The sequence below is a fragment of the Cryptomeria japonica genome, chromosome 10 (assembly GCF_030272615.1).
Source record: "Cryptomeria japonica chromosome 10, Sugi_1.0, whole genome shotgun sequence".
Classification (NCBI taxonomy): Eukaryota; Viridiplantae; Streptophyta; class Pinopsida; order Cupressales; family Cupressaceae; genus Cryptomeria; species Cryptomeria japonica.
The window spans coordinates 751,145,967-751,172,026 of record NC_081414.1 but is presented as its reverse complement, the minus strand read 5'-3'; the positions used below and the strand labels follow the sequence as shown (position 1 = coordinate 751,172,026).

Sequence of the window (26,060 nt, the reverse complement as noted above, 5' to 3'; positions counted from 1 at the left end):
ATTAAACAATTTTTGATCATCTTCTATTGATGAGAATACAGTTTATTCTTGTCCTATATTGTGTCTCTATTTTGTACATTTCATTGACCCCTTGATCTTGGCAAAATCCAACATGGTATCAGAGCTATTGGGGCTTCATTGATTCGTCTTGAAGAGGCATTATTGCGATGTCAAGAGGCAAATCTGAGGAGCAACATCTTTTGGAGGCATCCTAGACTAGATCCGACCTCTCCATTGCGTCCGGAAGGCCGTTTCCATGAATTTTGGTTATAAAGTTGGCCTATTTTGGTGAGAAAAAAATTTTCTCCATTTTTGCCCTATTCGTACGGATTTTCGAATTTTTAATATATTTTTCAAAAAAAAAAAAAAAAAAAATTCATTTTTCTGAAAATTGTTTTAAAAAATTCAAAAATCAAAAAAAATTTTGAAAAAATCCGAAAGAAAAAAAATTGAAAAAGAATCAAAAAAATCAAAAAAAAAAAAAGATTTTTTGGGGGGTCCGCAGACCCCCCCCCCCCCCCCCCCCCGTGACTCGCAGGTCGCATGTGTACCACTTTTTGCAGGCCACGTACCTGTCTGCAGATCCGGACGACGCCGCCCGTACCGTGTTTGCCGCGCCGAGTTCTTCCGCCGTGCCGCCACGTCCCCTCCGGTATCTCTGGCAGCTTCCGGCATCTCCAGCTCCGGCTCCTCCCGCGAGCCAACCTCCGGCACCGCCCCCACGTCCTCGCTCGGCTCCTCGCGCTACCTCCTGATGCCCGCCACCACTGCCGGCATCCCTTGGCCAGCTCCCCCGCCACGCGGCATCCAGGCCGGCGAATCCACGCCCACCACGTGGCAGGAGGCCACTGGCCCGTGGACATACAAACCGTACACATAGTCATCCGTACGGACGCCACGCAACCTTCCGTACAGTGACAGTCAGCATTTCGTACGCACAATTAGCCTGTCGTGTCATCCGTCCGTACGGTACGGACGCACAGTCAGCAGAGGGTGAAGTTTTGTGACGGTCATACGGCCGTCAAATTTAATCGCGTGACTTGCTGACGTCAGCGCCACATCAGCAGGGTTTGAAAATTTTTGGACCCCCTCTCATTTGCATTTTTGATTTTGCAGTTCAACTTCAAATGGCCATAACTTGCTCATTTTTGCTCCTTTTTGGGTGCAATTTTTTTTGAAATGGGCTAGAATTTCATGCTCTCCATAGTGGTGAAAGAATTTTTTGATTTTGATGCACGAATTTTTCAAAAAATGCAGTATTTGGTAACTGTCCCTGAGTAATCCTAGTTTTTGCAACTTCAGAGGCTTCGTTTGGGGTCATCCAACCTCCTTTTTAGGTGCTGTTTTTTTTGAAAGTGCGTATTTTTTCATCTACTTTCACATGATGCTATCAGATTGATGTCATTGTAAGTAGAAATTGTACTTTCAGATCTTGGCCATTTTTGGCTCTCTTGGTACTTGTATATTTGCTTGAATCTCAGTTAGATTCATTGAACTATTGATTGAAGTCTCTTGTATCTCATTTGGGAAGTTGTAAAATTTGCATCATAAGTCCACTTTGCCTTGTTTTGCAAGTGGCTCATTGTAATCGCACTAAGTATAAAGTGCCAAAATCATCACTTTAGGGGGGGTACTTTGATTGATTGAATTTGGGGGGGTGTCTCTTGTGCTTTTGTGCTCTTGTGTTCTTTCCTTTTTGCTGCTATGGGTTCTTCTAAGTTTCCTCTCTTAACTCCACATAATTATGCTACTTGGAAAATTGATGCATGGAGTAAACTTATGGAAAAAGGACTCACTCATTACATTGATGGAACTATTGTTGCTCCAGCTGATCCTAAGGCTGATCCAGTTGGTCACTTAGATTGGCTCACTAAAAATATCATGGCAATTGGTACCTTAAGAAAGTATGTATCAAAGGATCTCATTTTTCATATTGAGAAATGTACTCTAATCAAGGATGCTTGGCAAAAGTTTCAAGACTTGTATGGTTAAGTTGATGAGATTAGGGGATATCAAATTGATAATGATCTCACCATGTTAGATCCCAAGAATTTTGATACTATTCAAGATTATGTCACTAAGGCAAATGAGTTGAGGGCACAACTCAAAGATTGTGGCATTGATAAGAAGGATACTCAATTGATATTCAACTTGATAGGGAAGCTTCCACAAGAATATGCAGCATTTGTTTCTAGTTTCCAAACTCATAGGATGACAATGGGTTCAAGCTACACGATACCTACATTTGATGCTTTCAATGAAATGTTGATGATGGAACAAACTAAGTTGATAAGCATGGGCATTCTTAAGGCTTCTAAGTCTCAAGCATTAGTGGCAAATCAAGGGAACAAAGGAAATCAAGGAAAGGACAACTCAAACAAGAAGAAATGGCAATCAAAGCCTAAAGAAAAAGCACCATCTTCTCCAAAACAAGGAGATTCATTCTCTTCCAAGAGAGATAATTCACCAAAGAGGGAAAGACCTACTTGTGCTTATTGTAAAAAGATTGGTCATGAGGAACATCGTTGCCATTCTAAGAAGATTGATGAACTCACACATATCATCAAAAAGCATAACATTGATTTGCCTAAAGTCTACAAGAAGGACGATTCATCAACTTCCACTTCCTCACATTCAAAAGGAAAAGGGCAAGCATTCATGGCTTCTACAAGTGGAAAGTCTCACTCTTTTGGAACAAGAAAAGGAAAAGCTCTATGTGCTACTATCAGTCATGATTCAGAGAGATGGCTTCTAGATTCAGGGGCTTCTCATCATATGGCATCTTCACAGTCTATGTTCTCTACATTTGAGCCTTGTACCATGCCACAGATTTTGATGGGCAATCATACATACATGGATGTGATTGGGAAAGGATCTATTGACATTGGGGATAACTCCTTCAATGATGTGTTGTGTGTACCCCACTTGACAAACAATCTCCTTTCTATCTATCAAATCACACATGGCGCAACTAAGAGAGTTGTGGAGTTCACACCTGACTCAGTTTTTATTAGAGACATGGAGACTAGAGCTATCATTGCAACTGGGGTGGTTGATCATGCATCTCGGTTATACTCCTTTTCAGATTTTGTTGATGATGATGATTTCACATTTGATGATTCTACACATGATGATCACACTTATTGTGATGATTCAGATTTTGAGGAGAACTTTGGACACTTGAACATGGGGATTCTCACATGTGATCCCGTTCTTGAGTCTTGTACTTCATCTCCTCATATTGATATCACATCACCTATTGCACCTGATGATGCAGATAGTGCGACAGTTTTGCCTTCATGTGATTCAGTGCAGCAGGATATACATTGTCTTCCAGCTTCAGATTCATGGGATGATTACTTGACAGACATTGCAGGTTTGTTTATGGAATCCTACATTGCAGATTTGGGAGACATCATTGATGACATACATCTTCTCTTTGATGAAGATGATCCTTCTTCGATTATTGCGAGGGCACAATCTGACCCTCTTGTTCATTCTCTACATGATCATTCTTTCGAGGTTGACATGATTGTGGATACTTATGTACAGCAGTTGGAGGAGGTCTCTTTATTTTTTGAGGAGACACATGAGTCTTTGGGACATGTTCTACATCCATCTCCACTAGATCTTGAAGTGCCTTTTTCAGCAATGTGGCACAGTTTACCACCTTTGGAGGGGGTATCTTTCAGCATCGACATGGGGACACTTGAGCAGTTTTCAGAGATTCCTTTCATCATGAGTTTTCTTCATACATCTTCCCTTCATGATTGGGGAGACTTCATGGATACATCTTTGGTTTTGTTTCTTCCTAAGGGGAGGAATGTTGTTCGACGTTCATGGAGCAGTTTCTTCATACATCGAGCTTCTATCATTGGTGCAGATTCTTCATTGAGGGAGGATCACAGTTTGACTTCTCTTCTTCTCTCATATGGGGGGGACCTTTTCCTCACATGGGGTTTTGTTCCTCACATACTTCTATGAGAGTTTTTTGTATAGCTTTCATCTCTCTTTTTGGGGGAGGGTTTTTTCCCATTGGGTTTTTCTCTCTTTCCCCACTTTGTGAGAGATTTCATTGCATTGGTTTGCATGCATTTGCATTTGTTCATGGGTACCTAACATGGCCTCATAGTCGGGACCCATCTTGCATTGCTTAGTTGCATTGTAGACTTAAGTGCATTCCCCTAAGTTGCACTTAAGGGGGGGTGTTGGTGTAAATAATTATTCATCATGGATATTATTACACTTACTTAAGTTTACTTAGGATAATGCATTTCATAGTAGTTTGGATATGAGACACTTGGGTGTTTGTGCCACATTGGGATAGTGTGTGTAGGAGAAATTCCACCTTTTATGGTGTTGATCTTGTTATTACACTATCATATCCACTTATTGTGGAGTGATAATTCCACCTTTGGTGGGTGATCCACCTCATGTGGAATATTATATTATTTCTCCTACCTACCCACACCTATTTCCTACCTACCCTTGTTTCTTATTGAGCCACATGTCATATTTGTGTGCTCATACATATCCCTAGCCTTGCCTATATAAGCAGGCTCATCTACATTGTATTAAACAATTTTTGATCATCTTCTATTGATGAGAATACAGTTTATTCTTGTCCTATATTGTGTCTCTATTTTGTACATTTCATTGACCCCTTGATCTTGGCAAAATCCAACACAAAGTATTGTACACAGAGGGAGTATACCAAGCAGAGTAAGCAGAGCACACAAGCACAGAACCAAGCATGCAAAATCAGAGTTATGTACAGTATAATGATAAGGGGAGTATATCTGATTATACTATTTCATTGACTATTGTATATACTGTCAAGTATAGTCATTTTGCAAAGTATATAGATTTTTGAGTTATGACTTTGAAGGTAGTTTTGTCAAACATCTCAACTAATGTCAAAAGGGGAGATTGTTACTACTTATCAAGTTGCCATTAGTTTTTATATTCAAAGTCATACTATATACTCTAGTTAGTTAACACTATTGAATCAGGCAGTCAGTATACACAGAGAAGTCGGTATGCATAGTCTAGTCGGTTACAGAGGAAAGCAGTCACAGAACGCAGTATACACCGAGATGTCTACCGAGTATCTTTTTATGTCTACCGAGTAGCAAAGATGACACACCGAGTTGATATACACCGAGTGAAACATGTTACCAGATACATTGAACCTAGACATGCATATGAAAACGTGTTACAAGATCGAGGCACATCTAACCGTTATTACATTGGAAATTGTACTAAAAGATTGTGTATGATTTTGAGATCAATCTAACCAATGAAATATTTTGTATAGTTATTCATTTGAGGAATCTTGTTTGTAAGATCGAAGTAATGAATTAGATCACCGTCTTAAGATATCTATTTATACAGCATGAGTTAAGGGTGTATATGTGTGTAAGAAGACTATTATAGAGACACAGAGGTCACCGAGAAGGTTTTCAGAGAATAGTCGAAGAACAGAGTAAACAGAAGGGTTTACCGAGTTACTATATGGGTTACCAAGGTATGCTATAAGCAAGGTAATCTATTCTGAGCACATAGAATCTACTATAACATTTCAGATGTAAAGTTGCAGATATTTGTAATGATTTTATTGTAATATTGTGAAGTTGAAAGAGAAACCTTTAACAGGGTAAAAGACTCTAATCAAGTCTATAAATTGTAAAGCCTCTAACCAAGTGCAGCATTCAGAATAAATGTTGTAAAATCCTTTAGCAAGGTAGATCTAACAGATCTTGTTACTCCTAACAGGGTAAGCTATCAGAAATAGCTAAAATGTAGCTCTAACCGAGCACTCTTTATTATTGCAGTAGTGAAGTTGTGGGTGCCATCCCCACCACAGTTTTTCTCTCTAACCAAGAGTTTCTGCGTAACCAAAATATATGCGTTATGGAGTGAATCATGTATGATTATTATCTATTTGTTTTAACTTTATTTTATGTTACTGCACTATTCTGTTTATGCATAACAGTAAAGTTATTATTCAAGAAAAATTTTAAAGTACTGATTCACCCCTCCCCTCTCAGTACATTAGCTTTCCATATTGGGCCTAACAATATATTGATCCCACTATATCATGCACACAAATCAATATGCACAAGCATCCAAAGTAGATATGAAAGAAATCAAAAGTTACAACACGATATTTTTTTAGAAATCAAATTTAAACCAATTAAAACTAACATGTGTTCTCCCTTTCTCCTTCATATACTACATAGACCATTAGTCAGATCATATTCTCAAAGGATAAGCATCAAGATGTGAAAAAATATGTAAAATTTTAAAAATATAATTCGCAATAATAGACCCCTTGAGTTGTGTGTACTATGAAGGAATACCCACACATCAAGAAGGAAAGACGAAACATAAAATTTGGAAGTTGTGATAATAAACTAAATCTAATAAGTAAATGAAGCTAATGTATTAAGTGCATACTTAATGCATTTTTATCAATGTGTACAATTAGTGCATACAAAATATGCCCCCAATTTGCTCCCCTCCCAAAATGAAAATATAAGTATAGCATATTTAAATATAATGCTATAATATGTACTAAAAATAAGTGATAAATAAGTGATAAATAAGTGATAAATAAGTGGGAGAGGTTAACCCATAATGTCAATCTACTTAGGTGTTGATGGATCTACTTGAATATTTCAAAAAAATAAGGAATAAAAATCAATACCTTCAATTGAATTATGCTTTATGATGTCATTAAACACAAGTGTTGATGGTGATGATGTATGATCATGAAGTGTCTCTATACAAACTTGGTGAAGTAATTTTGATTTTGACTTTGGAGAAACAAGAAAAGATGTTGTCACTCATGTTACATGCACTTATTTTTAGATTATTTGGTAGATGTTTCCTTGTTATAATATTGAGTATTATCATGAGAGCTTATATCTTATTATTTATCTTTTGTAACTTTTGTCTCACACTGACTCTTTGTAGATACCATTACTTATATTAATAATATTTATTGGAACTCCATGGTCAATCATCATGCCACCACATGGTGTGCCATTGATATTTCCTTTCATGTCATTTTTTTCCTTGATTTTTGTCATGTTTGATATTTTGTATTTGTACTATATATGTTGGATGGGCTACACATAGCCTTTTTTAACGAAACCAATATGATCATTGTAACTAGTATTGGAAGGATCCTTATTATCAAGAAAACCTATGCACAATCAATATAGCTAGTATTGGAAGGATCCTTATTATCAAGAAAACCTATGCACAATCAATATAGCTAGTATTGGAAGGATCCTTGTTATTGAGAAAACTAATATGATCAAAGGTCTATGGATAATGATATCTAGAAACAAACTTTTGACTATGAAGGATGAAGACTAGGTGGTGTTGGATTATAAAGTTAGAAGCCTAATTAAGTCATATTTGATAAATTCAATGCTCTTGAATGATTTGGAAGAAATCATTTCTAGAAGAAGTTGGACAACCTAAACTAAATTAAATATCTAGTAAAATATAATTTACTATGTGTAGAGGAGAGGATTTGTCACCTCCAAGATGATGAATCTAAGAGGACAAATCGATCTGCCGCTACCTCACTAGAACTAGCACTAAGGTGAGCCAGGGGATAAAAATAACAAACTAGAGAAACCACCCACAACCTTAGATTCTTAGACGACTCTACCAAGCATATGTCCCAAGGACAAGCACGCAGGGTTGGGACACCAACGCAACACACTATCATCTTGTACAGACAAAGTGTAGAGGTCGTAAAGAAAGTACGTGATACAGGTGCAATGTGATGAAAGTGCAAAAAACTATGAAAACAAGCTAATAGATGTGAAATATAAAATGATTAAGATAGAGTGAAGAGGAAAAGATAAAAGCAACTCACAACTGGTCCATGATTGAAGCCTCCCATAATTAAACAAAATTCCCCTGGTTATAAACCCGCACACAAGCAAGAAGGGAAAATGTTGGGGGTTATTTTTTGGAGTCTGCCTTAGTTAGACCCCCATTTTCGTGTTTCCACCTCCACAAACAAACCAGATAGATAGATAGATTGATTGAAAGATAAATAACTAGAATGATAAAATGATTGAATAGATAGGGGATGTGACAAATCCCAAGATGCTCAGAGACGAGATAGATAGAATGATAAAAAGATATTACCAAAGAGGCTTGAGGAATCCAAGAGAGTTGCAAGAGGTATTGTGAGAGATTGAGAGTGTTGTAGTGAAAGAGAGACTGTTGTAGCAAGCGAGAGAGATCCCAAAGAATAAGAGAGATTGTGTGGAGGAACTAGAGAGCTTGAAAGAAGAGAAAGATGGGTTTAAAATGGGAGAATAGGAGAGAAAAGAGGGTTGGTGAGCCATTTGAAAGGTTCAGGGCCATTACCACCGACATGCGCAAGTGACAAGTGTTGAAATGAGAAGCGACATTCGAACGTTAAGATGTTTCGGGATGAATGTGTGATGCACAGATGTCCACGCAACACGCTTATGTCTAGACAAATCACGCTCAAAATTGACAAGTGGCAAGAGAAACATGCGGCTAACAAGGAACATAAGATAAAGGATAGTTGTTGAAAGGTGTCTTGAGCATCCTGAGAGGGAAAAGGTTGATGCAAGAGCTGAAGTGAGCCTACTCAAGTGCTAGGGGAATGGACACCAAAGTGGTTACAAAAAGATGCAGGTCAAATTACAAAGGGGCATACAATTTTTGACACTACATTTTGCCCCCACTTTAGCGGGCTTATGAATGAACATGAATATGCATGCTAAAGGAAAACTACTAAAAAATAAATAACTACATGATACCAAAAAGATGTTGAGGAAGCAGAAAAATCTCCAAACCAAGGAAGCATGCCCCCAAGTTGAAGACCTACAAAATAGATGCATTAGATAGGAAAAACCTGCATGAGAGAATAGGGTTAGAGAATAAAAGAATCCTAAGACAACGGGGTTAGAACATGAAAGCACAAAATAAAGAAACTATGATTTTGAGTCAACAAAGTAAAAGAGACATCAATGTAAAAGGTTGTCTCAATACCATGTGTCATCCTTGTTAGGAAACCCGATGGACAACTGAGAGGGGAGGTTGAATCAGTTGTCAACATATTATCCTAACAACTGGTATCAGAGCCTACTCCTTTTTTTGCAGAAGCCTAACCGCTTGAGGAAGATCCTATGACAACTAATAGTTCAACTATTATTTACCGGAAGGACAACAACAACCCTAGGCTTGATGGATCAAACTATGGAGTATGGAAAATTTAGATGGAGACTCATTTAAGATACATTGGAAAGGAAATTTGGGAAATAACTCAGAAAGGTTACATTCCTCATGATCCAGCATCTGGCAATCCTACATCGACAAACTTGGAAAAGAACATTGAAAATGATTGCAAAGCTAGAGAAGCCCTCTTAAGTGCCTTATCAGATCAGTAGATCATGGGATTATGAGATAAATCATTGGCAAAATCTATATGGGACAAGCTGGAGACTCTGAATGAAGGTGATCCCACTGTTAAAATTGCAAAACTTGAATGTTACTGGGTAAGATTTGAAATCTTGAAGATGGAGGAAGATGAAAGAATTTATGCATTCATGGAAAGGGTAAATGACATTGTATTATGAATTCAATGTTGTGGTGGACCTCTGAGCAAGGAATAGATTGTTTTAAAAGTATTAAGGGTTTTTCCACCGACATATAAGATGAAGGTAACTGCAATTTAATGAGCTAAGAACCATGTCTAATTCTTCTGTCAATAGAGATACTCGTGTTGAGAAGATATATACTTTTGAGCTTGAAGAATTTGGTCCTTCGGGAGCTACAAAGATTGATACTACATTTAAGGCATCTACATCATCAACAGGCAAGCAAGAATACAAAGTTTTGTATGCAAAGGAATTGGAAGAGATTAGTAAAGAAGATGAAGAGCTTCAGCAACTTGAAGCCCTATTTGCTAGAAGGATACCTAAAGGTTTGACAGGAAGTAAGTATGAACGAAAATCTCCTTTCAAATGTTTTGCATGTAATAAGATAGGTCATTTTTCATCTAGATGTCCTGAAAGGAATTCAAAATTGGAAGAAAGAGCAAGAAGACCTTTTAAGCCTAACCTTGAATATCAGATCAAGCATAAGTACAAGAGAAACAAAAACAAATCATGCTACTATGCTGATGAGGAAGGAGTAACTGATGACTCGGAGGAAGAACCGGTAGGAGATTCATCTAGTGGATCTGGCAATGGAAGAGACTAGGTATTTTATGTTATGAAGGAAGATGATCTGGAACCAGTTATCAAAAATGAAGAAAAGGCCCTTGCAGCAAAAGTTGAAGACAAAGATGAATGGGTAATAGACAGTGGATGTTATCATCATGTGACAGGAGACAAAAGAAATTTTCTAATCCTACAAGAATTTGATGGTGGTCAAGTCGGATTTGGTAATAACAAAGCATGCATGATCAAAGGAAGAGGAGCCATTTCATTGTATGGTAAGAATAACACTGATAATATCTATAATGTTGAAGGTCTGAAGTATAATCTTTTGAGTGTAGGACAGTTGGTAGACAGAGGATTTCAATTACAATTCAAGGATGGAAAGTGCAAAACCATTAGCAAATCAGGATTGGAGATTGCAACCAGTACACAGACAAAAGGTTAACATCTTTCATTTGAACTTCGGTGAAAAAACATGTTTGATTACACATATTGATGAAAGTTGGCTATGGCGTAAGAGGTTGTATCATGCAAATTTTGATTGCATTGTAAAGATCAGTTCAACTAAGGCAGTTAGAGATTTACCTAAGATTGGGAAGCCTCATAATTCGATATGTAAAGAATGTCAAATGGGTAAGCATATCAGAACTTCTTTCAAGAGAATACCTGATAAATCTAATGATATTATTGATTTGATTCATATTGACCTATGTGGTCCTGATAATACAAGAAGCTTTCAATGAGATAGATGTTTCATGTTAATCGTTGATGACTATTCTAGAATGATGTGGGTTTCTTTTCTAAGGGAGAAATCTGAAGCCTTTGATAAATCGAGATCTTTAAAGCTATGGCTAAGACAAAGACATGGATGAAAATCAAGTGTCTGATATTAGATCAAGGTGGTGAATTCACATCCGGTGAATTCAACGGCTATTGTGAGAAAAATGGCATTAGGAGATAGTTATCTGCACCCCGGACACCTCAGTAGAATGGCATTGTGGAAAGAAAGAACATAACCATTTTGGATGCAGCCAGAACCATGATGATGGAAGCTAATTTGCCTCATATCTACTGGAGAGAAGCAGTAAGTACAGTGGTTTATACATTCAACAGAGTTCATATCAAAGGAGATATCGATAAGACACCTTATGAATTATGGTTTGGTCATTCCCCTACTCTTAAGTATTTCAGAATCTTTGGAAGTAAGTGTTATATCAAAAGAGATGATTCTGTTGGAAATTTTTACCCTAGATGTGATGAAGGAATATTTCTTGGTTATTCAACTAAAAGCAAAGAATATAGATGTTATAACAAAATATTGTAGAGAATTATGGAGGGCGTTATTGTGAAAAAGGATGAGCAGCACAAAGACCAAGCTAAATCTTATGACAGAGAACCAACAGTGGAAATGATCATAACTGATCCGGTAATGCTTGTACCGAAATAGAATACTAATTCAGTTACCCCAACATCATCAGAAAACTCAATTGTAATTGAAGAGTAGTACAGAGACCCTGAAAATCAGAAAACACCAAGGTATGTAAGGCTAAATCATTCTGAAAATCAGATCATTGGAGACAAAAACAAGGGAGTTATGACAAGAAGAAGATTGGCAAATCAAGAGGTATGTTTCATTTCTCAGATTGAACACATCAGTAATTGAAGCTTGTAAAGATGAATGTTGGGTGAAAGCTATGGAAGATGAATTAGATCAAATAGAAAAGAACAATGTACTTGGATTTTGGTTCCCCAACCTGAAAATAAGAATGTCATTGGAACTAAATGGGTTTTTAGAAAAAAACTGAATGATGATGGACAAGTTGTAAGAAACAAGGCTAGATTGGTTTGCAAAGGATATTCTCAGAAGGAAGGAATTTATTATGGTGAAACTTTTGCAATGATATCTAGAATTGAAGTTGTTAGACTTTCTTGCTTATGCAGCCTATAAGAACTACAAGGTCTATCAAATGGTTGTTAAGTGTGCATTTCTGAATGGATAACTTGAAGAGGAAGTCTTTATTCAGAAACTTGATGGATTTTTACTAACAGGTGACAAAAATATGCTTTGCAAATTAAGGAAAGTCCTATATGGATTGAAACAGGCTCCTAGAGCTTGGTATGCAAGGTTGGATAAGTATCTTTTGAAGTTTGATTTTATAAAAGGTAATGCTGACAATAACCTATATTATAAAATCACTAATGATGATACTAATTATTGAAGTATTTATTGATAATATCATTTTCGGAGGTGAAGAAAAATTGTGCATGGAATTCTCTGATAATATGAAGACTAAGCACATATCATTCAAGTATAACTTTTTGAAGGAAAGGATGGAAGCAAAAGAAGTCAGATTGGTTTATGTGAACACTAAAGAACAAATAGCAGACATATTCACTAAACCTTTGTCCCAAAAATTATTTGAGTATTTGAGAGACATATTGGGGGTTTCTACCCCTCTGGTAAAGACTAAAATGATGCAAATGTGCATTAGTCCGGTATGCATTATCAGAGCTATCTTTTACTCTGGATTGATGAAGTAATGCTACTACTCAGGGGAGTAGTCAGCCTTGAGATTTAGAGTTTTCATAGTCTGTTTGATATCTATGTCATATCTTTGGCATTGTTGTCAAAGGGGGAGGAATATATGTGAAAAAACATTGCTATTTATTTTTCAAATTGATTGCACTCCTCAGGGGGAGTTTGGCAGTATTTGGTCTTTTGATTCAGATTTGGTTCAGAGTTTCATTTTTATATCATTTTATGGGAGATTGTTGGTTGTCTTCCATAGGGGGATACTTGTTTGACATTTCTTGGCACTTGGATGTATTTCACATCTACTGTTGCCATCAATGCCAAAGGGGAAGATTGTTGGCAATATCAAGGAATTGATTATGTGTTGCATTGATGTTTTGTCATTGATGTCAACACTAGTTGTTATGGTTGTTTATCGGCTTCCGGTAGAAGGATTGAATTGGGAAGATTATTAGTCGATTGTCACCGGTATGATCTAGTTGATGGAATAAGTTTGTATGAATGGTTCATATGCTTCTAAAGTATGTATCAGCTAGTTGGTATTGACTTGATGATCGAATGCTATCTTATGTTCTAGTAAGCCTGCTTTATAGGTCCACTAAGGGTTTCACCGACAGAGCTTTATTGAAGATCTTTGATGTAATGGATAAGTGGTGTTGGTGTAGCTTCTAGAAAGGATTCAGGTTGCTGATGGTGATTGTGCTCATGCCTCGACTGATTGGTGTCATTTCTTTGGCATGTGTGGATCTAATTTAGGTCCGATGCTATCTAGGTTATGGACCAGTTTCATGAAATGTGTTGGTGGATCCTTCTGATGTGCTTCTGGGGTGTTTTATTGATTGGATGATGTTTTTTTGGCCTTAGGCCAACATTTTTTATGATTTTATTTCAAGATTATGTAATGGATCTATTGAATTATCATTTGGGTGGCCGACCTAATTGTTTAGCTCCAGGGCTTGTATAAATATTTGTAAGATCTCATTGTAGATCATAGGCAAGGAGTGAATAACATAATAATTATTTGTGCAAAGGATTTGGTCGATCATAGGTGATCAAGTTGGTTTTATGTAAGAGGTTTTAGACCTCCGGTATTGAGCTTAACCAGAATTGTAATCTGGCATGTTTTATGATATCATAAGCAGTTCTTCTTTCCAGATTGTTGTCCAAATATTTTGAGGTGGTTGACCTCTTTTATAGTCAGTGAGACTCCATTGTGATGAGCAATGCACTCTAGGCATTATGCCTTCTTGCATGTGCATACCCTTATTGTAATCATATACTTTCTGCAGAAGTATCATCTAACTATGGGTAGGATTTCCCATCGTGGTTTTTTCCTTTACCGGGCTTTCCAAGTACAAATCATGGTGTTATGTGTTATGGTTGCATGGTATTGATTCTTTGGTTTTCAATTATACTTTAATGCTTTATCAGTTATTCCAGTAAAAGGTTTTAAGTGCTTTGATTCACATAAGTTGCTGACAACTAATTCACCTCCCCCCCCCTCTTAGTTGTAACAAGAAACAACAGATAGAGGAATTATAAAACAAAGAGAAGAAAGATAGGATTGATCACTTCAAGGAAGAATGCATCCATAAATCAAAGAAGTAATCAATATTGAAGAGATAGTACATGACTTAGAGACTATCTTGATGCATCACTAGCAGTCATGATAATGATAAGAAAGATAGATCTAGCAAGTTGTGTTATGCCAGATAATCATAGATAAGTAGCACCAACCTCGCTCTGAAGGAAGGCCACTACCAAAAGATAAGATAAAGAAGATAGTCGCAATAGGGAGGAAAATTTTTGTTGATCAGACGAGATTTCCCCTAGCGAGATGAAGCTAAGATTTGGAATAGATTCACTCTATACATCGCAAACACACTAGATGCAGACAAACATGTTAGATGATAAGATAAAGGATAAAGATAAACGATAGATAAGACAACCTAATAAAAAATGAACCTTGCTTTGGAGGAAAGCCCCTTGTTACAAAAAGATGCAAGATAAGCAGTTGTTGTTGATACGATATATGCCAGTATGGATAGAAAAGTGCATTATGCTAGATAGCCATACGATAGGGCGATGAGATATATAGATTTTGTCGACATGGGTAGTGACATGCTAGATAGCCATGTGATTGGGAGATCAAATATAGATTTGGTAAGTAGTAGATTGGCCCCTACAAAGGCGAGAAAAAGTGATAGATGAAATGGTTTGACCCTCATCTAGGCAAAAAAAATGATAAAAAAAAATATCAAGTCATTTGGCCCCCACCTAGGTAGACATGGAAAAGTGATAAAAGGATAGCCACCACGACATGCGAGAGGTAGACATGCACCTCTACAGGTGAGAGATAGAGACATGATAAGAATTCAAAGCAGGCTAAAATATGATAAAGAACAAGATATAGATACACCTCAATGTCACTTTCTTTGCAAAGAAGAACAAGAAGGCATATCAATACATGAACGATCGATGACACCTGATTGATGAAGTTGTTGAATCTTATCATTCAAGGCCTTACAGTCACTAGTGGAATGGCCAACCACTTGATGGAATGCACAAAAATAATCATTCTTAGGAAACTTATTATCTGTAGGAGGAGGAAGAGAAATCAAGCGGGCTTTAAGTAGCCACAACAAAATAAGCTCTTGATCAGATAAAGGATGAGGAGCGGGAAGTAACCCTTTCTCTTGTGGAGAAGGTCTTGACCACTCACAAGGAGTTACAAAGATAACAGATGATCAAGGACGAGATGAAGATGGATTAGGCTTGTAACCTAAAACCATCGTAAATGAACACGATTTTGGCTCCAAAGGCATCTTAACACCTTGACCTAGGTGCTCAAGACTATTTCCTTTATATCCATACTTGGAAGCGATATGAAATCCGAGACCATAATGTGATTGCAACTCCTCAAAAGGGGGAGGATCACCTTTAATGGTGTAGCCAATGGTGTTCACATGATCCTGTGATACAGAAGAATAATCATCTTTTGTAGCAAGTGTGAAATATGTTTTTCAAAGTTTAAGGTGGATAGGGTCGACCTTGTATTCACCAACATGAGAATCGGGGAAATCTAGGGAACCCCAATTATCACCTAAACATGCATTCACTTTACATGAATAAGATAGTTCAATAGAAGATGTCTTATCAGGAGTAGACTCAGAGCTTTGTGCTTTCAAGAGATCTGCCTTAGGAGGATCTAATTTGGGAAAATCTTGTTTCTCAAGTGATTTCTTCTTCGGGACTTCTTCACCTTGCTGACTTTCCTTTTTAGGGGACACGATAGAGGCAAAAGTCGTCACTGTGGAGGACAATGTTGGAACATAATTTAAAATGAAGGCATAACTGAAATCTGACCTAGTTTTGTTACTTGACATAGGTGCATAGCATCAGGGTCAGTCTTGATTGTAACCACTTGATTATTTGCCACAAACTTCACTGAACCATGAAGCCATGGTCTACCCAAGAGGAGATTATAAGATAGAGGACTTGACATTACATATACTAGAGTTAGAATAGTGACAAGCCCAACCTTCAAAGGCAAGATAATCGTTCCCATAGCACTTTTTCCACTGTTATCGAAACCATGAATAAACAAAGAAGATGTTGGTAGGAAGTTCGGATCAACCTTAATCTTTGGCAATAAATCCACAATGCATACATTAAGTGTGGAATTTGTATCAACAAGAGTTCATCTAATTCCAATACCATTAACATGAACGATTATCATTAATGGATCAGCCAAGTTCCTCACTTCCAGAGGTGGAAGTTCATGTGGATAGAACGTAATATTAGTCGAGTCCGCACAAATATGATCCATCAACACATTTACATATGTCGGCCTAGTAGAAGGCAATAAGATCTTTTGCAGAGCTTCTTGTAGCATACCTTGATAAACCGGAGCAGTCTAAAGAAAATCCCATAGTGATATCTTAGCGGGAGTAACACAAAGTTGCTCAATAAGATCATAATCACTAGATTGCTTAACTAAAGGCTTAGGTGCTTGAGGAAGATCTGGTTGAGAAGGTGGTAAAGAAGTATTTGATTGATCAAGATTTTGCTTATTTCTATGAGTGAAATATAAGTGTGGGCTACCATTCTATGTGAAGGAGCCTTAGACTGTGTATATCTCGTAAAAAGATCTAGTGAGTCATTTTCAAAAGGAACACCATGAATAGATTTTACCTTCTTTGGAGAAGGACTAGCTGCAACCACATGAATGATTGGTCTCTTAGGCCTTTTAGGGACAACAGAGACATAAATGACATTCACAAACTCATCATGATATGTAGAAGATTAAGATAAAGCAATTTTCTCAACATTGACCTCTGGAAAATCAAATGTGAGTTGAGACTCATCATTCACTAATGCATCATCTCTAGAAGAGAGTGCACTAGAATGAAGGGATGGTAGAGTAACATTAAGAAAAGTGTCAATGATTTCATGATCTTGTAACAAAATATCCTCTGAAACAAAAGATATATTATGAGAGGGATCAAAGGCATAGAGTGACATAGGCAAAGCTAAGTCACCATCACAAGCATGAAAAGGAACATCATTAGCTCTTTGAATAAAGTTAGAAACTAAGTTAATAAAATAAGATAACATATGCATTTTGAAATTAATAAACTTAAACTTAAGAAATAATGTATAATTTGTCGGCCAAAGACCAATGAACCATTAAATGGGGTTTGGGGCAGCGCCTCAAAAAAAAAAATTTGGAAGAAAGGGAAAGGTTTAGAATTGTCCTTATTTTTAAGAGGGGGATGCTAAATGCTTGAAGAAATGATAAAGAATGATTTGAAAACAATAAAGAAGAATTGCTCATGTCGGGTTCACCAAAATGTAGAGGAGGGGATTTGTCACCTCCAAGATGATGAATCTTAGAGGACAAATCGATCTATCGCTACCTCACTCAAACTGGCGCTAAGGTGAGCCAGGGGACAAAAATAACAAACTAGAGAAACCACCAGCAACCTTAGATTCTCATACGACTATGCCAAGCCTTTGTCCCAAGGACAAGCACGCAGGGCTTGGACACCAACACGACGTGTTGTGATCCTATGCAGACGAAGTGTAGAGGTCGTACAAAAAGTACAAGATGCGGGTGCAATATGATGAAAGTGAAAAAAACTATGAAACCAAGCTAATAGATGTGAAATGCAAAATGATTAGGATAAAGTGAAGATGACAAGATAAAAGTAACTCACAACCGATCCATGGTTAAAGCCTCCCGTAATAACACAACTTTCCTGTGATTATAAACCTGCACACAAGCAAGGAGGGAAAATATTGGGGGTTGTGTTTTGGAGTCTACCTCGGTCAGACCCACGTTTTAGTGTTTCCACCTCCACAGACAACCTAGATAGATAGATAGATAGATTGAAAGATAAATAACTAGAATGATAAAATGATTGAATAGATAGGGGATGTGATAAATCCCAAGATGCTCAAAGAAAAGATAGATAGAATGATAGAAAGATATTACCAGAGGCTTGAGAAAGCCAAGAGAGTTCCAAGAGGTATTGTGAGAGATTGAGAATGATGTAGCGAAAGAGAGATTGCTATAGCAAGCGAGAGAGAGCCCAAATAATAAGACAGATTGTGTGGAGGAACTAGAGAGCTTGAAAGAAGAGAAAGATGGGTTTAAAATTGGAGAATAGGAGGGAATAGAGGGTTGGTGAGCCATTTGAAAGGTTCGGGGCCGTTTCCACCGACATGCATAAGTGACAAGTGTCGAAACGAGCAGAACCAACATTCAAACATTAAGATGTTTTGGGATGAATGCGCGATGCACGGATGTCCATGCGACACGCTAGTGTCCAGACAAGTCACTCTCAAAATTGACAAGTGGCAAGAGAAACACGTGGCTAACAAGGAACAAAAGATACATGATATCTGCTAAAAGGTGTCTTGAGCATCCTAAGAGGGAAAAGGTTGATGCAAGGGCTGAAGTGAGCCTACTTAGGTGCTAGGGGAATGGACATGCCAAAGTGGCTACAAAAGATGTAGGTCAAATTACAAAGGGGTATGCAATTTTCGACACTGTACACTATGCAAGAAGTTATACTTCATGAGGATGAGTAATGAACCTCAATCATAGAGAACCTATATGCATCCAACATCATTGTGAACCAATTACATTCTATGGGAGTGTAAATTGATGGTGAGGTTTGATGTATTACTTTATTATTTTCTTTGTCAAATTATTTGACAATCTAGTGATGTCAATCAATAGTACTGCCATAGTAAGGTTACACTTGAAAAAATAGTTAATGCTCTTCTCTCAAAGGATTTGAGATAGAAAAGTTTATATTGTCAAGGATGTGTTGGTTGTTAGATGAAGATCAAAGAAGAAATGCGATGGAGAGAATAATTGAAATAAAGAGGAGCTACATCTAAAGTGATATATATGTCTCATAACAAAACTAAAATTAAGTGTTTGAACTATGGCAAGATATGGCACATGAAGAAGAACTTAAAGGAGAAGAAAAACAAGAAGGAATTAGATGATGATTCAAATATGAGGACACCTCAAAATAATGTTGGTGATGGCATTGGTTATGCAACATGTGAGGATGCACGGATGATGAACTTTAGAACCTCTCCAATAGGGAGTGACTTTTATCATAAGGGCATTAATAGTGGAAAGGTTTATTTGAGTTCCAATAATTTCCTTCATACTATTAGACATGTTAAATTAAATATTAGTTTCAATTATGAGATGATCAAATACATATCAAGAATTTTTTACATCCTAGGTTTGACACAACCTATTATTTGTCAGTAAGATGAACAATGTAAGTGTACAACCAATCTTCAATAAGGAAGGTATAAATAGTTCGTGGATCATTATGTATTTGCTAAAGGGTTTTAAGTTATAACTTTAGTTCATCTTGCGACTAAGACTTACATTTAGTATAGCAAATCTAAAGTTTGGGAGCATCTTTAGTAGCAAAATGGAATTTTTATAGAAGTGCCACTTCAATGAAGACTAGTGAGTTTAAGTAACATGGTGCCACTTTTGGGGCCACCACTGAACTTCAACATCATAGTGCCACTTTTGTAGCCATTAATAGACTTCAGTAGCAACTTGCCACCTTGGTACTAGCTAGATTTCAACGACATACTACCCCTTAAATAACACCTAGACATGCAATTAGGGTTATTAAGCACACTCGTAACTCAAAGAGAAAATTACTAGTCAAGGAGACTATGTTATAGCATCAGTGCATGTTGCATATTAGCAAGAAAGATATTAGGAACTTGAAAAAATAAAAAGACTATTGAGGATTTAGTTTACTTTTCTTTGAATTTTAAATTTAAGGAATATTGCATATGGGGAAATCAAATCATCTTTAGTTTTATTTGAGGTCTAATGGAATTGTAGAGATGTTTAGTTCACTTCAATATGATGTCTTTGGTCTAATAGATGTACGGGTTTACTTGAAAAAAAATTAAATTATTTATTATTTATTGATGATTTCTCCTTGAGAAAATGTAAAATCTATAAATTCTCAAGATTAAATCTAAGGTCTTCAATATAATGAAGAGTTTTAAGTCTTTTGTAGAGAACTAGTTACATAAAAGAAGACCAAGGTGTTGGAATAGACAAATATCTACAAGGTACTCTAGATTAATTTGTTTGATATCAAGTACATCTTTTGGCAACTACATCTTCATAACCATGTATTCAATAGCATTGTCTTTGGTAGCCACATCTTTGAGTAACCACATCTCTAGCAACACAAACATTAGTATTAAATAAGTTTAACATTGATGGTCTTCTACAACAAGGGAGTTCCATGTATTCTTGTGGATATATACATATTTACAGACTTAGATTGGGTAGGAGATGTTGATAGCAATATTTCTTCTATTGACTACGTTTAGCCTATTTGGTCCTACAATAAATCAAGCGAGTAAGGAACAAGTTTTGGTTGATTCTTTTTATTATAGAAGTAGAGTATATGGTAGCTACTCCTATTTGTAAGGGGGTATTGTGAGTTCAAAGGTTGTGTTTGAATATTGGGATGAGTTACGGAGTGATGAGGATTAAACATAATAGTTAATTTTAATTATTTTGACAAAGAATCATATATTTCATGCACAAATTGAGCATATTGATATACAATATCATTTTGTTCACAACATCGAAGATTAAGGGTTATGCTCAAGAAGGTAGATACTTTGGTGAAAGTTGTATATATACTTTGCAAAGTATGTGAGCATAGAGAAGTTTAGATGATATATTAAGGTTGTGAGCATTTTTGTCCTTGGTAGGTTTCACTTTTATTGTTTTTCATTTTTCTTATGCAATGTATAGAAATGAGAGAATGTTAAGATTTAGGTGCCATGCACCTTACACATCCTAATATTTGACTGAATGTTTAGGATGGATCTATAAGATGTTATTTTGCAACCAAAATTTCTTCAAAGATAGTTGATGCTTGTAACCTAGCTATTGATAATTATTGGATTATACATTGAGGTTTCATTTGTTACTAGGATTTTTCTTAAAAGAGATTTTCCAATTGTGTCAATCATATTATCTATTTCTTACATGTTATTTTGCATGGATTTGTATGTTATTGACATGAGACATGTCTTCATTATAAGATAATAGATCTATAACTTATTTATATTCTCTCACAAAATTAAGTAGGAAGTTGTTCCACAATTTTATTTCACTTCCTTTCACATCATTAAAATTAAAAAAATACATAATCATAAAGCACGTATATTTTCAATAATTTTAAATAAAATAATAAATTTAAAATAAACTGATTATAAAATAACATTGTAGTAGATTACCTAATATAAAACTTCATTTATGTAAACATTTTACAAAAAGACTCCCTTTCAAAATCTATTATTATATCATTTTAAGATCTACAAACCTACCCAATTTTAAAACGTATACCCTACTTAGTCACAACTAACTCTACCCATCAATCTTCTATTTTATACTACAATATTAAGACCTATTCTTCTATTTTATACTCCAACATTAAGACCTATTATTAATCTGAAATTTTAAATTCAATATGGAAAGTTTATTTGAAGTTTCCATAAACTAATTTGATCATAAATTCAATTAGAAATGATATTCTCTATATAGTCTTTTAACTATTATAAATAAACATATTAGAAAGAGTTTTCATGATATAGCTCTTGATAGGGACATCAACTTTGCCACACTTAATATTTCAAATTATTTTTTACACGGGTGAAAAAGATGGTCTAAGGTACAAGAGTAGTAAAGCGTTGGACTAAAATATTCAAGTTATTTTTTACATGGGTGAAAAAGATGGTCTAAGGTACACGAATAATAAAAAGTTGAGACAATACTTTGTGACATTAAGTATTTCAAACTACTTTTTCAAAGGATAAAAAAAAATTGTATGTTGCGAAAGAATATCATTCTTAATAACTAAAACCAAGTGTGTGCACGCATGCAAGACCAAAAAAATATGCATGTGTGTGTATTCATATTCATGGGTGAAAAAGATTGTCTATTGTAATAAAAATGTGAGTGTGTGTAATTTCTGTTTTTGTTAAGTCTAAAAGGGTGGTGTAGTTGGCTAAAGACTTTGGCTTTATCTCATGTAGGTCTCGAGGTCAGTTCTCTTTCCTTCAATTTGCTCCATTATAGGCTTGTCTCTTTCCTTCAATTTGCTCCATTGTAGGCTTGTTTCGTTCTCTAGCCTAAGAGGTTTATAGGGAGGCTCTCCTTGCACCTTTCGAAGATGTGAGCTCCAAATCGATGGAGTTTATAGGGGGCTCCCCTTTGCTCCAAGTCGATGGACTTTATAAGGGGCTCCGCTTTCCTGAACAGTGAGCACCTTTCCAATATGTGAGCTCCAAGTCGCTAGATTTATCAAAAGACTCCCCTTGTGTTGAACAATAAACATCTTTCCAAGACGTGAAATCCAAGTCGCTAGACTGCTCTTACCAATTCGTTATATATGACAATCCATCGACCCTATTATCCTATTAAATAATGACAAGAGAATATTTCAAAACATCAGACAAATAAATATATAGTTTGTAGCCGGTGAAGGCAGACACGGAGAGAGCAGTATGAAATAAATACACGGCGCAAAAAGGTGTTGTGAGCTGGTTGGAGAGTTAGATAAGCTTTGTGCTGCTTCGCTGTCAGCTGCTGTATTTTACGTGTTCTGACCACACTTAGCTGTCTCTTGTTTTCTGCACTGTCCTCTCTATTTCCTTCTCTCCATTCCAATTTCTTTATTTCTTTCTCCATACCCATTCCCCCCTTCATCACAGATTACCTTCATACCACTACTCATCCTTCATACAAAGCAGAGAAAGTTTCAGAGAACAGAGGAAGTTTCAGAGACCCAAAAAAGGAAGAAGATGGAAGATCAGAGCAAGGAGGTGAGCGATTGAAGCATTGGATTGATTGCTGCAGTTTTGTCCATTGTGTTTGGGTGTTTAGTAGATTAATGGGTTTGATTTTATGTGTTTGTTTATGCAGAAAACAGGGTCATATGCAGCAGTTCCCAAGTTTGGTGGGTGGGAGAGTGCAACGATGCCCACAGATTATTCCATGGTGTTTGCCACCGCCAGAGAGCAGAAAAAAACAGGGGTCAAGATTGAAATCCCCACTGACAACAAGGGTAATAAAGTCAGTGATGATGAGGTTAAGGGGCACCTTATTTCTCGATCTCATGACACACATACTCATGTAAGATCATCGCCTTAGCTTCTCAGATTTTGGGGTTTAGTCTTTCCCCCTTTTCTTTCTTGCTTTCTCACTTCAAGCTTGTCTGCATCTCTTCTTTTTTTTCCTTTCATGTTTTCTTCTATCATTGTGTTTTAAACTTCTTCACTTTGGAATTTCATATTATTGGTTTTTTGGGATTTGGAGTTCCCCTTTTTGTCTGTGGGATTTTTTAAGGATTGAGATAGACCAGAGGAATGAATGGTTCTCTGGTTAAATTGATGATTTCTGGATTGGATTCTGTGAAATTCAATGTTTCAAATCATGTTCTATCATTCATTGTCAAGAATGAATGTGTCAATTTTGCTTCTGAGAAATCAATTGAGTGGGGATTTTTTAAATTTTAAGTACATATTCTGTGTCAAGATGGTTTGTGGGATTTTTGAGATTGAGACAGACCATCATAAGGGGGGAATGAATGAGTCAACTGTATTTGCAAGTGAAAATGAATTTGTCACACCTTTGCTTTTTGAGAGATCAATTGAAAAGGATTGTTTTTACTCCTGATGCATATTCTCTATCAAGAATGCTTGTGAGTTTTTTGAGGATTGAGACAGACTGCCATATTTTAAGAGAGTAACGTGTCATCTTTGTTTTACAGAGATCTTTTTTATTTTCAGATGCATATTCTTAGACAGTCTTTGCAAACTATTTTTGTATCAAGATCAAAAGGACTTGATATTATAAAAATGTTTTAGACGGTATTTCTGCTTATCATCATAACTATCACCTGCTTCTCCATTCCACTGGTTCTAAATTGTACCCAATAATTTTTTACATACAATACTTAGTTGAAAAAGATTTCATCTAGGAGGCATCCAATAAAATATATGCCCATAGAAACACTCATATTACAGATCTTTTTCACAAATAATTGAATTTTTTAATATTGAATTTGGCTTTTTATTTCTGTTTTGTTTAGACAACCAATAAGTACTATTGGCCTTATTGCAGATTTTTTCACAACTAATTGATTTTTTTATAATTGAATTTGGCTTTTTTATTTCTGTTTTATTTAGACAGCGAATAACTACTATTGGCTTTTGTATAGACTTTATGGACAGTCCTATTATCTTTTGTGGCTTATTTCAGATTTTTTCACAACTAATTGATTTTCTAATAATTGAATTTGGCTTTTTATTTCTGTTTTATTTAGACAGCGAATAACTACTATTGGCTTTTGTGTTTACTTGACTGTAATTATAAGTTGAATTTGGCTTTTTATTTCTGTTTTATTTAGACAGCGAATAACTACTATTGGCTTTTGTGTTTATTTGACTGTAATTATAAGTTGGAAATATATAATGTTCTAGACAACATTTGGGACCAAACTCTATGATCCATCATCAGAGAAGGGAATGAAAGCATGAGAAAGGAGAATAGAGTTTGGTTCAAAATGTTAGACATAAAAATATCTGTAGAATCCAGTAAAATCAATAGGCAGAGTAATGTTCAGTTCTGTAAACTGGGTAGAGTAATTATAAGTTCTGTTCAGTTCTGTAAGTTGGGTAATGTTAAGTTTACTGTTTTCTATTGATCACTCTTGCTTTCTCATTTAAGTTGGGTATTGCTGAATTTCCTGTTTTCTATTGTTCTTTCCTTCTTACAGTTGGGTAATGGTAAATTTACTGAGATCACTTTTTCCCTTTCTTGATTTCTCATTATGGTTAATGTTGAATTTCCTGATTTCTGTTGAATGATGTTGAATTTTCTGTTTTCCATTGCAGAAGAGGACTTGGGTGGATAGATACTTCACCTGCTGCATAAATGCTGCTTGAGGACATATTTCTTGATCATTCAAGTATTCATTGTTGGAAATCAAGGGAGAAAGTCAGCCTGGTTTTTTTATGACTGTGTAAAATTCCAAGCCTGTGGCATGAAGGCTATTCACCGTGTGAAATTTCGTTGTTGGGTTGTGATGAATGAATTCAACTTATTTGTAACAGTTTGGAGTACTTAAAGTTAATACAATATGCTGTGTTTAAATACAAAATTCTGTTTGGACTTTGTGTTGTGCGCCAGATGCAATATCTGTCATTACAGAATTCCATACAAGGAACTGATTTATGTTATAAAATTCAGTCTTTGTTTTCAAGAACAACATTTTTTCCTTTGCACACAGACAAAACAAATGAAATCTCTGTATCTTTCCTGAAGCAAAAATGGATTGTGTAATGTGAGTAGAGGATTAAAAAGGAATAGAAAAACCATTACAGTACTGAATGGATCATAACCCACCTTTCCCTTTCAAAAGATCTAATGCATAAGATTCGTTCCTCTATGTAAAAATAAGGAAAATTGATTCTTTCAAGAAATAGAATAGGAGGAAATTGATTACGTAAGCTATACAGTATTATAATTCCATTTCATCAAGTGAATGTTAACAGAAATACTTATGATGAATGCGTTAAAAAAATGAACGACGTAATCACTTTCGGCCTTAATCATGACTCACTCAGCTGACCCCCGTGATAGGGAAGAGAGGGAAAGGATTCGATTGACAAACGTTACTATTTTGGTATATTTTATTAACATTTATTTGTCT

General features: G+C 36.0%; 1 protein-coding gene across 1 annotated transcript; it reads left to right on the top strand.

Annotated features, from left to right (window-relative positions):
* The first annotated feature begins 22,853 nt into the window (after positions 1 to 22,853).
* Positions 22,854 to 25,508, top strand: LOC131076182 (uncharacterized). The gene is made up of 3 exons (XM_058013235.2): positions 22,854 to 23,169; positions 23,270 to 23,479; positions 25,243 to 25,508. The coding sequence occupies exons 1-3, from the start codon at positions 23,149 to 23,151 to the stop codon at positions 25,291 to 25,293; spliced, it is 282 nt and encodes a 93-aa protein (XP_057869218.2). The 5' UTR covers positions 22,854 to 23,148; the 3' UTR covers positions 25,294 to 25,508.
* Positions 25,509 to 26,060: the final 552 nt, after the last annotated feature.

Bases quoted from the DNA above. Each gene is read 5' to 3' on its own strand.
- LOC131076182 (XM_058013235.2), top strand. From the start codon at position 23,149: ATGGAAGATCAGAGCAAGGAG. The intron at 23,170-23,269 runs GTGAGCGATTGA...TTGTTTATGCAG, and splicing joins TGGAAGATCAGAGCAAGGAG to AAAACAGGGTCATATGCAGC. The intron at 23,480-25,242 runs GTAAGATCATCG...TTTCCATTGCAG, and splicing joins CTCATGACACACATACTCAT to AAGAGGACTTGGGTGGATAG.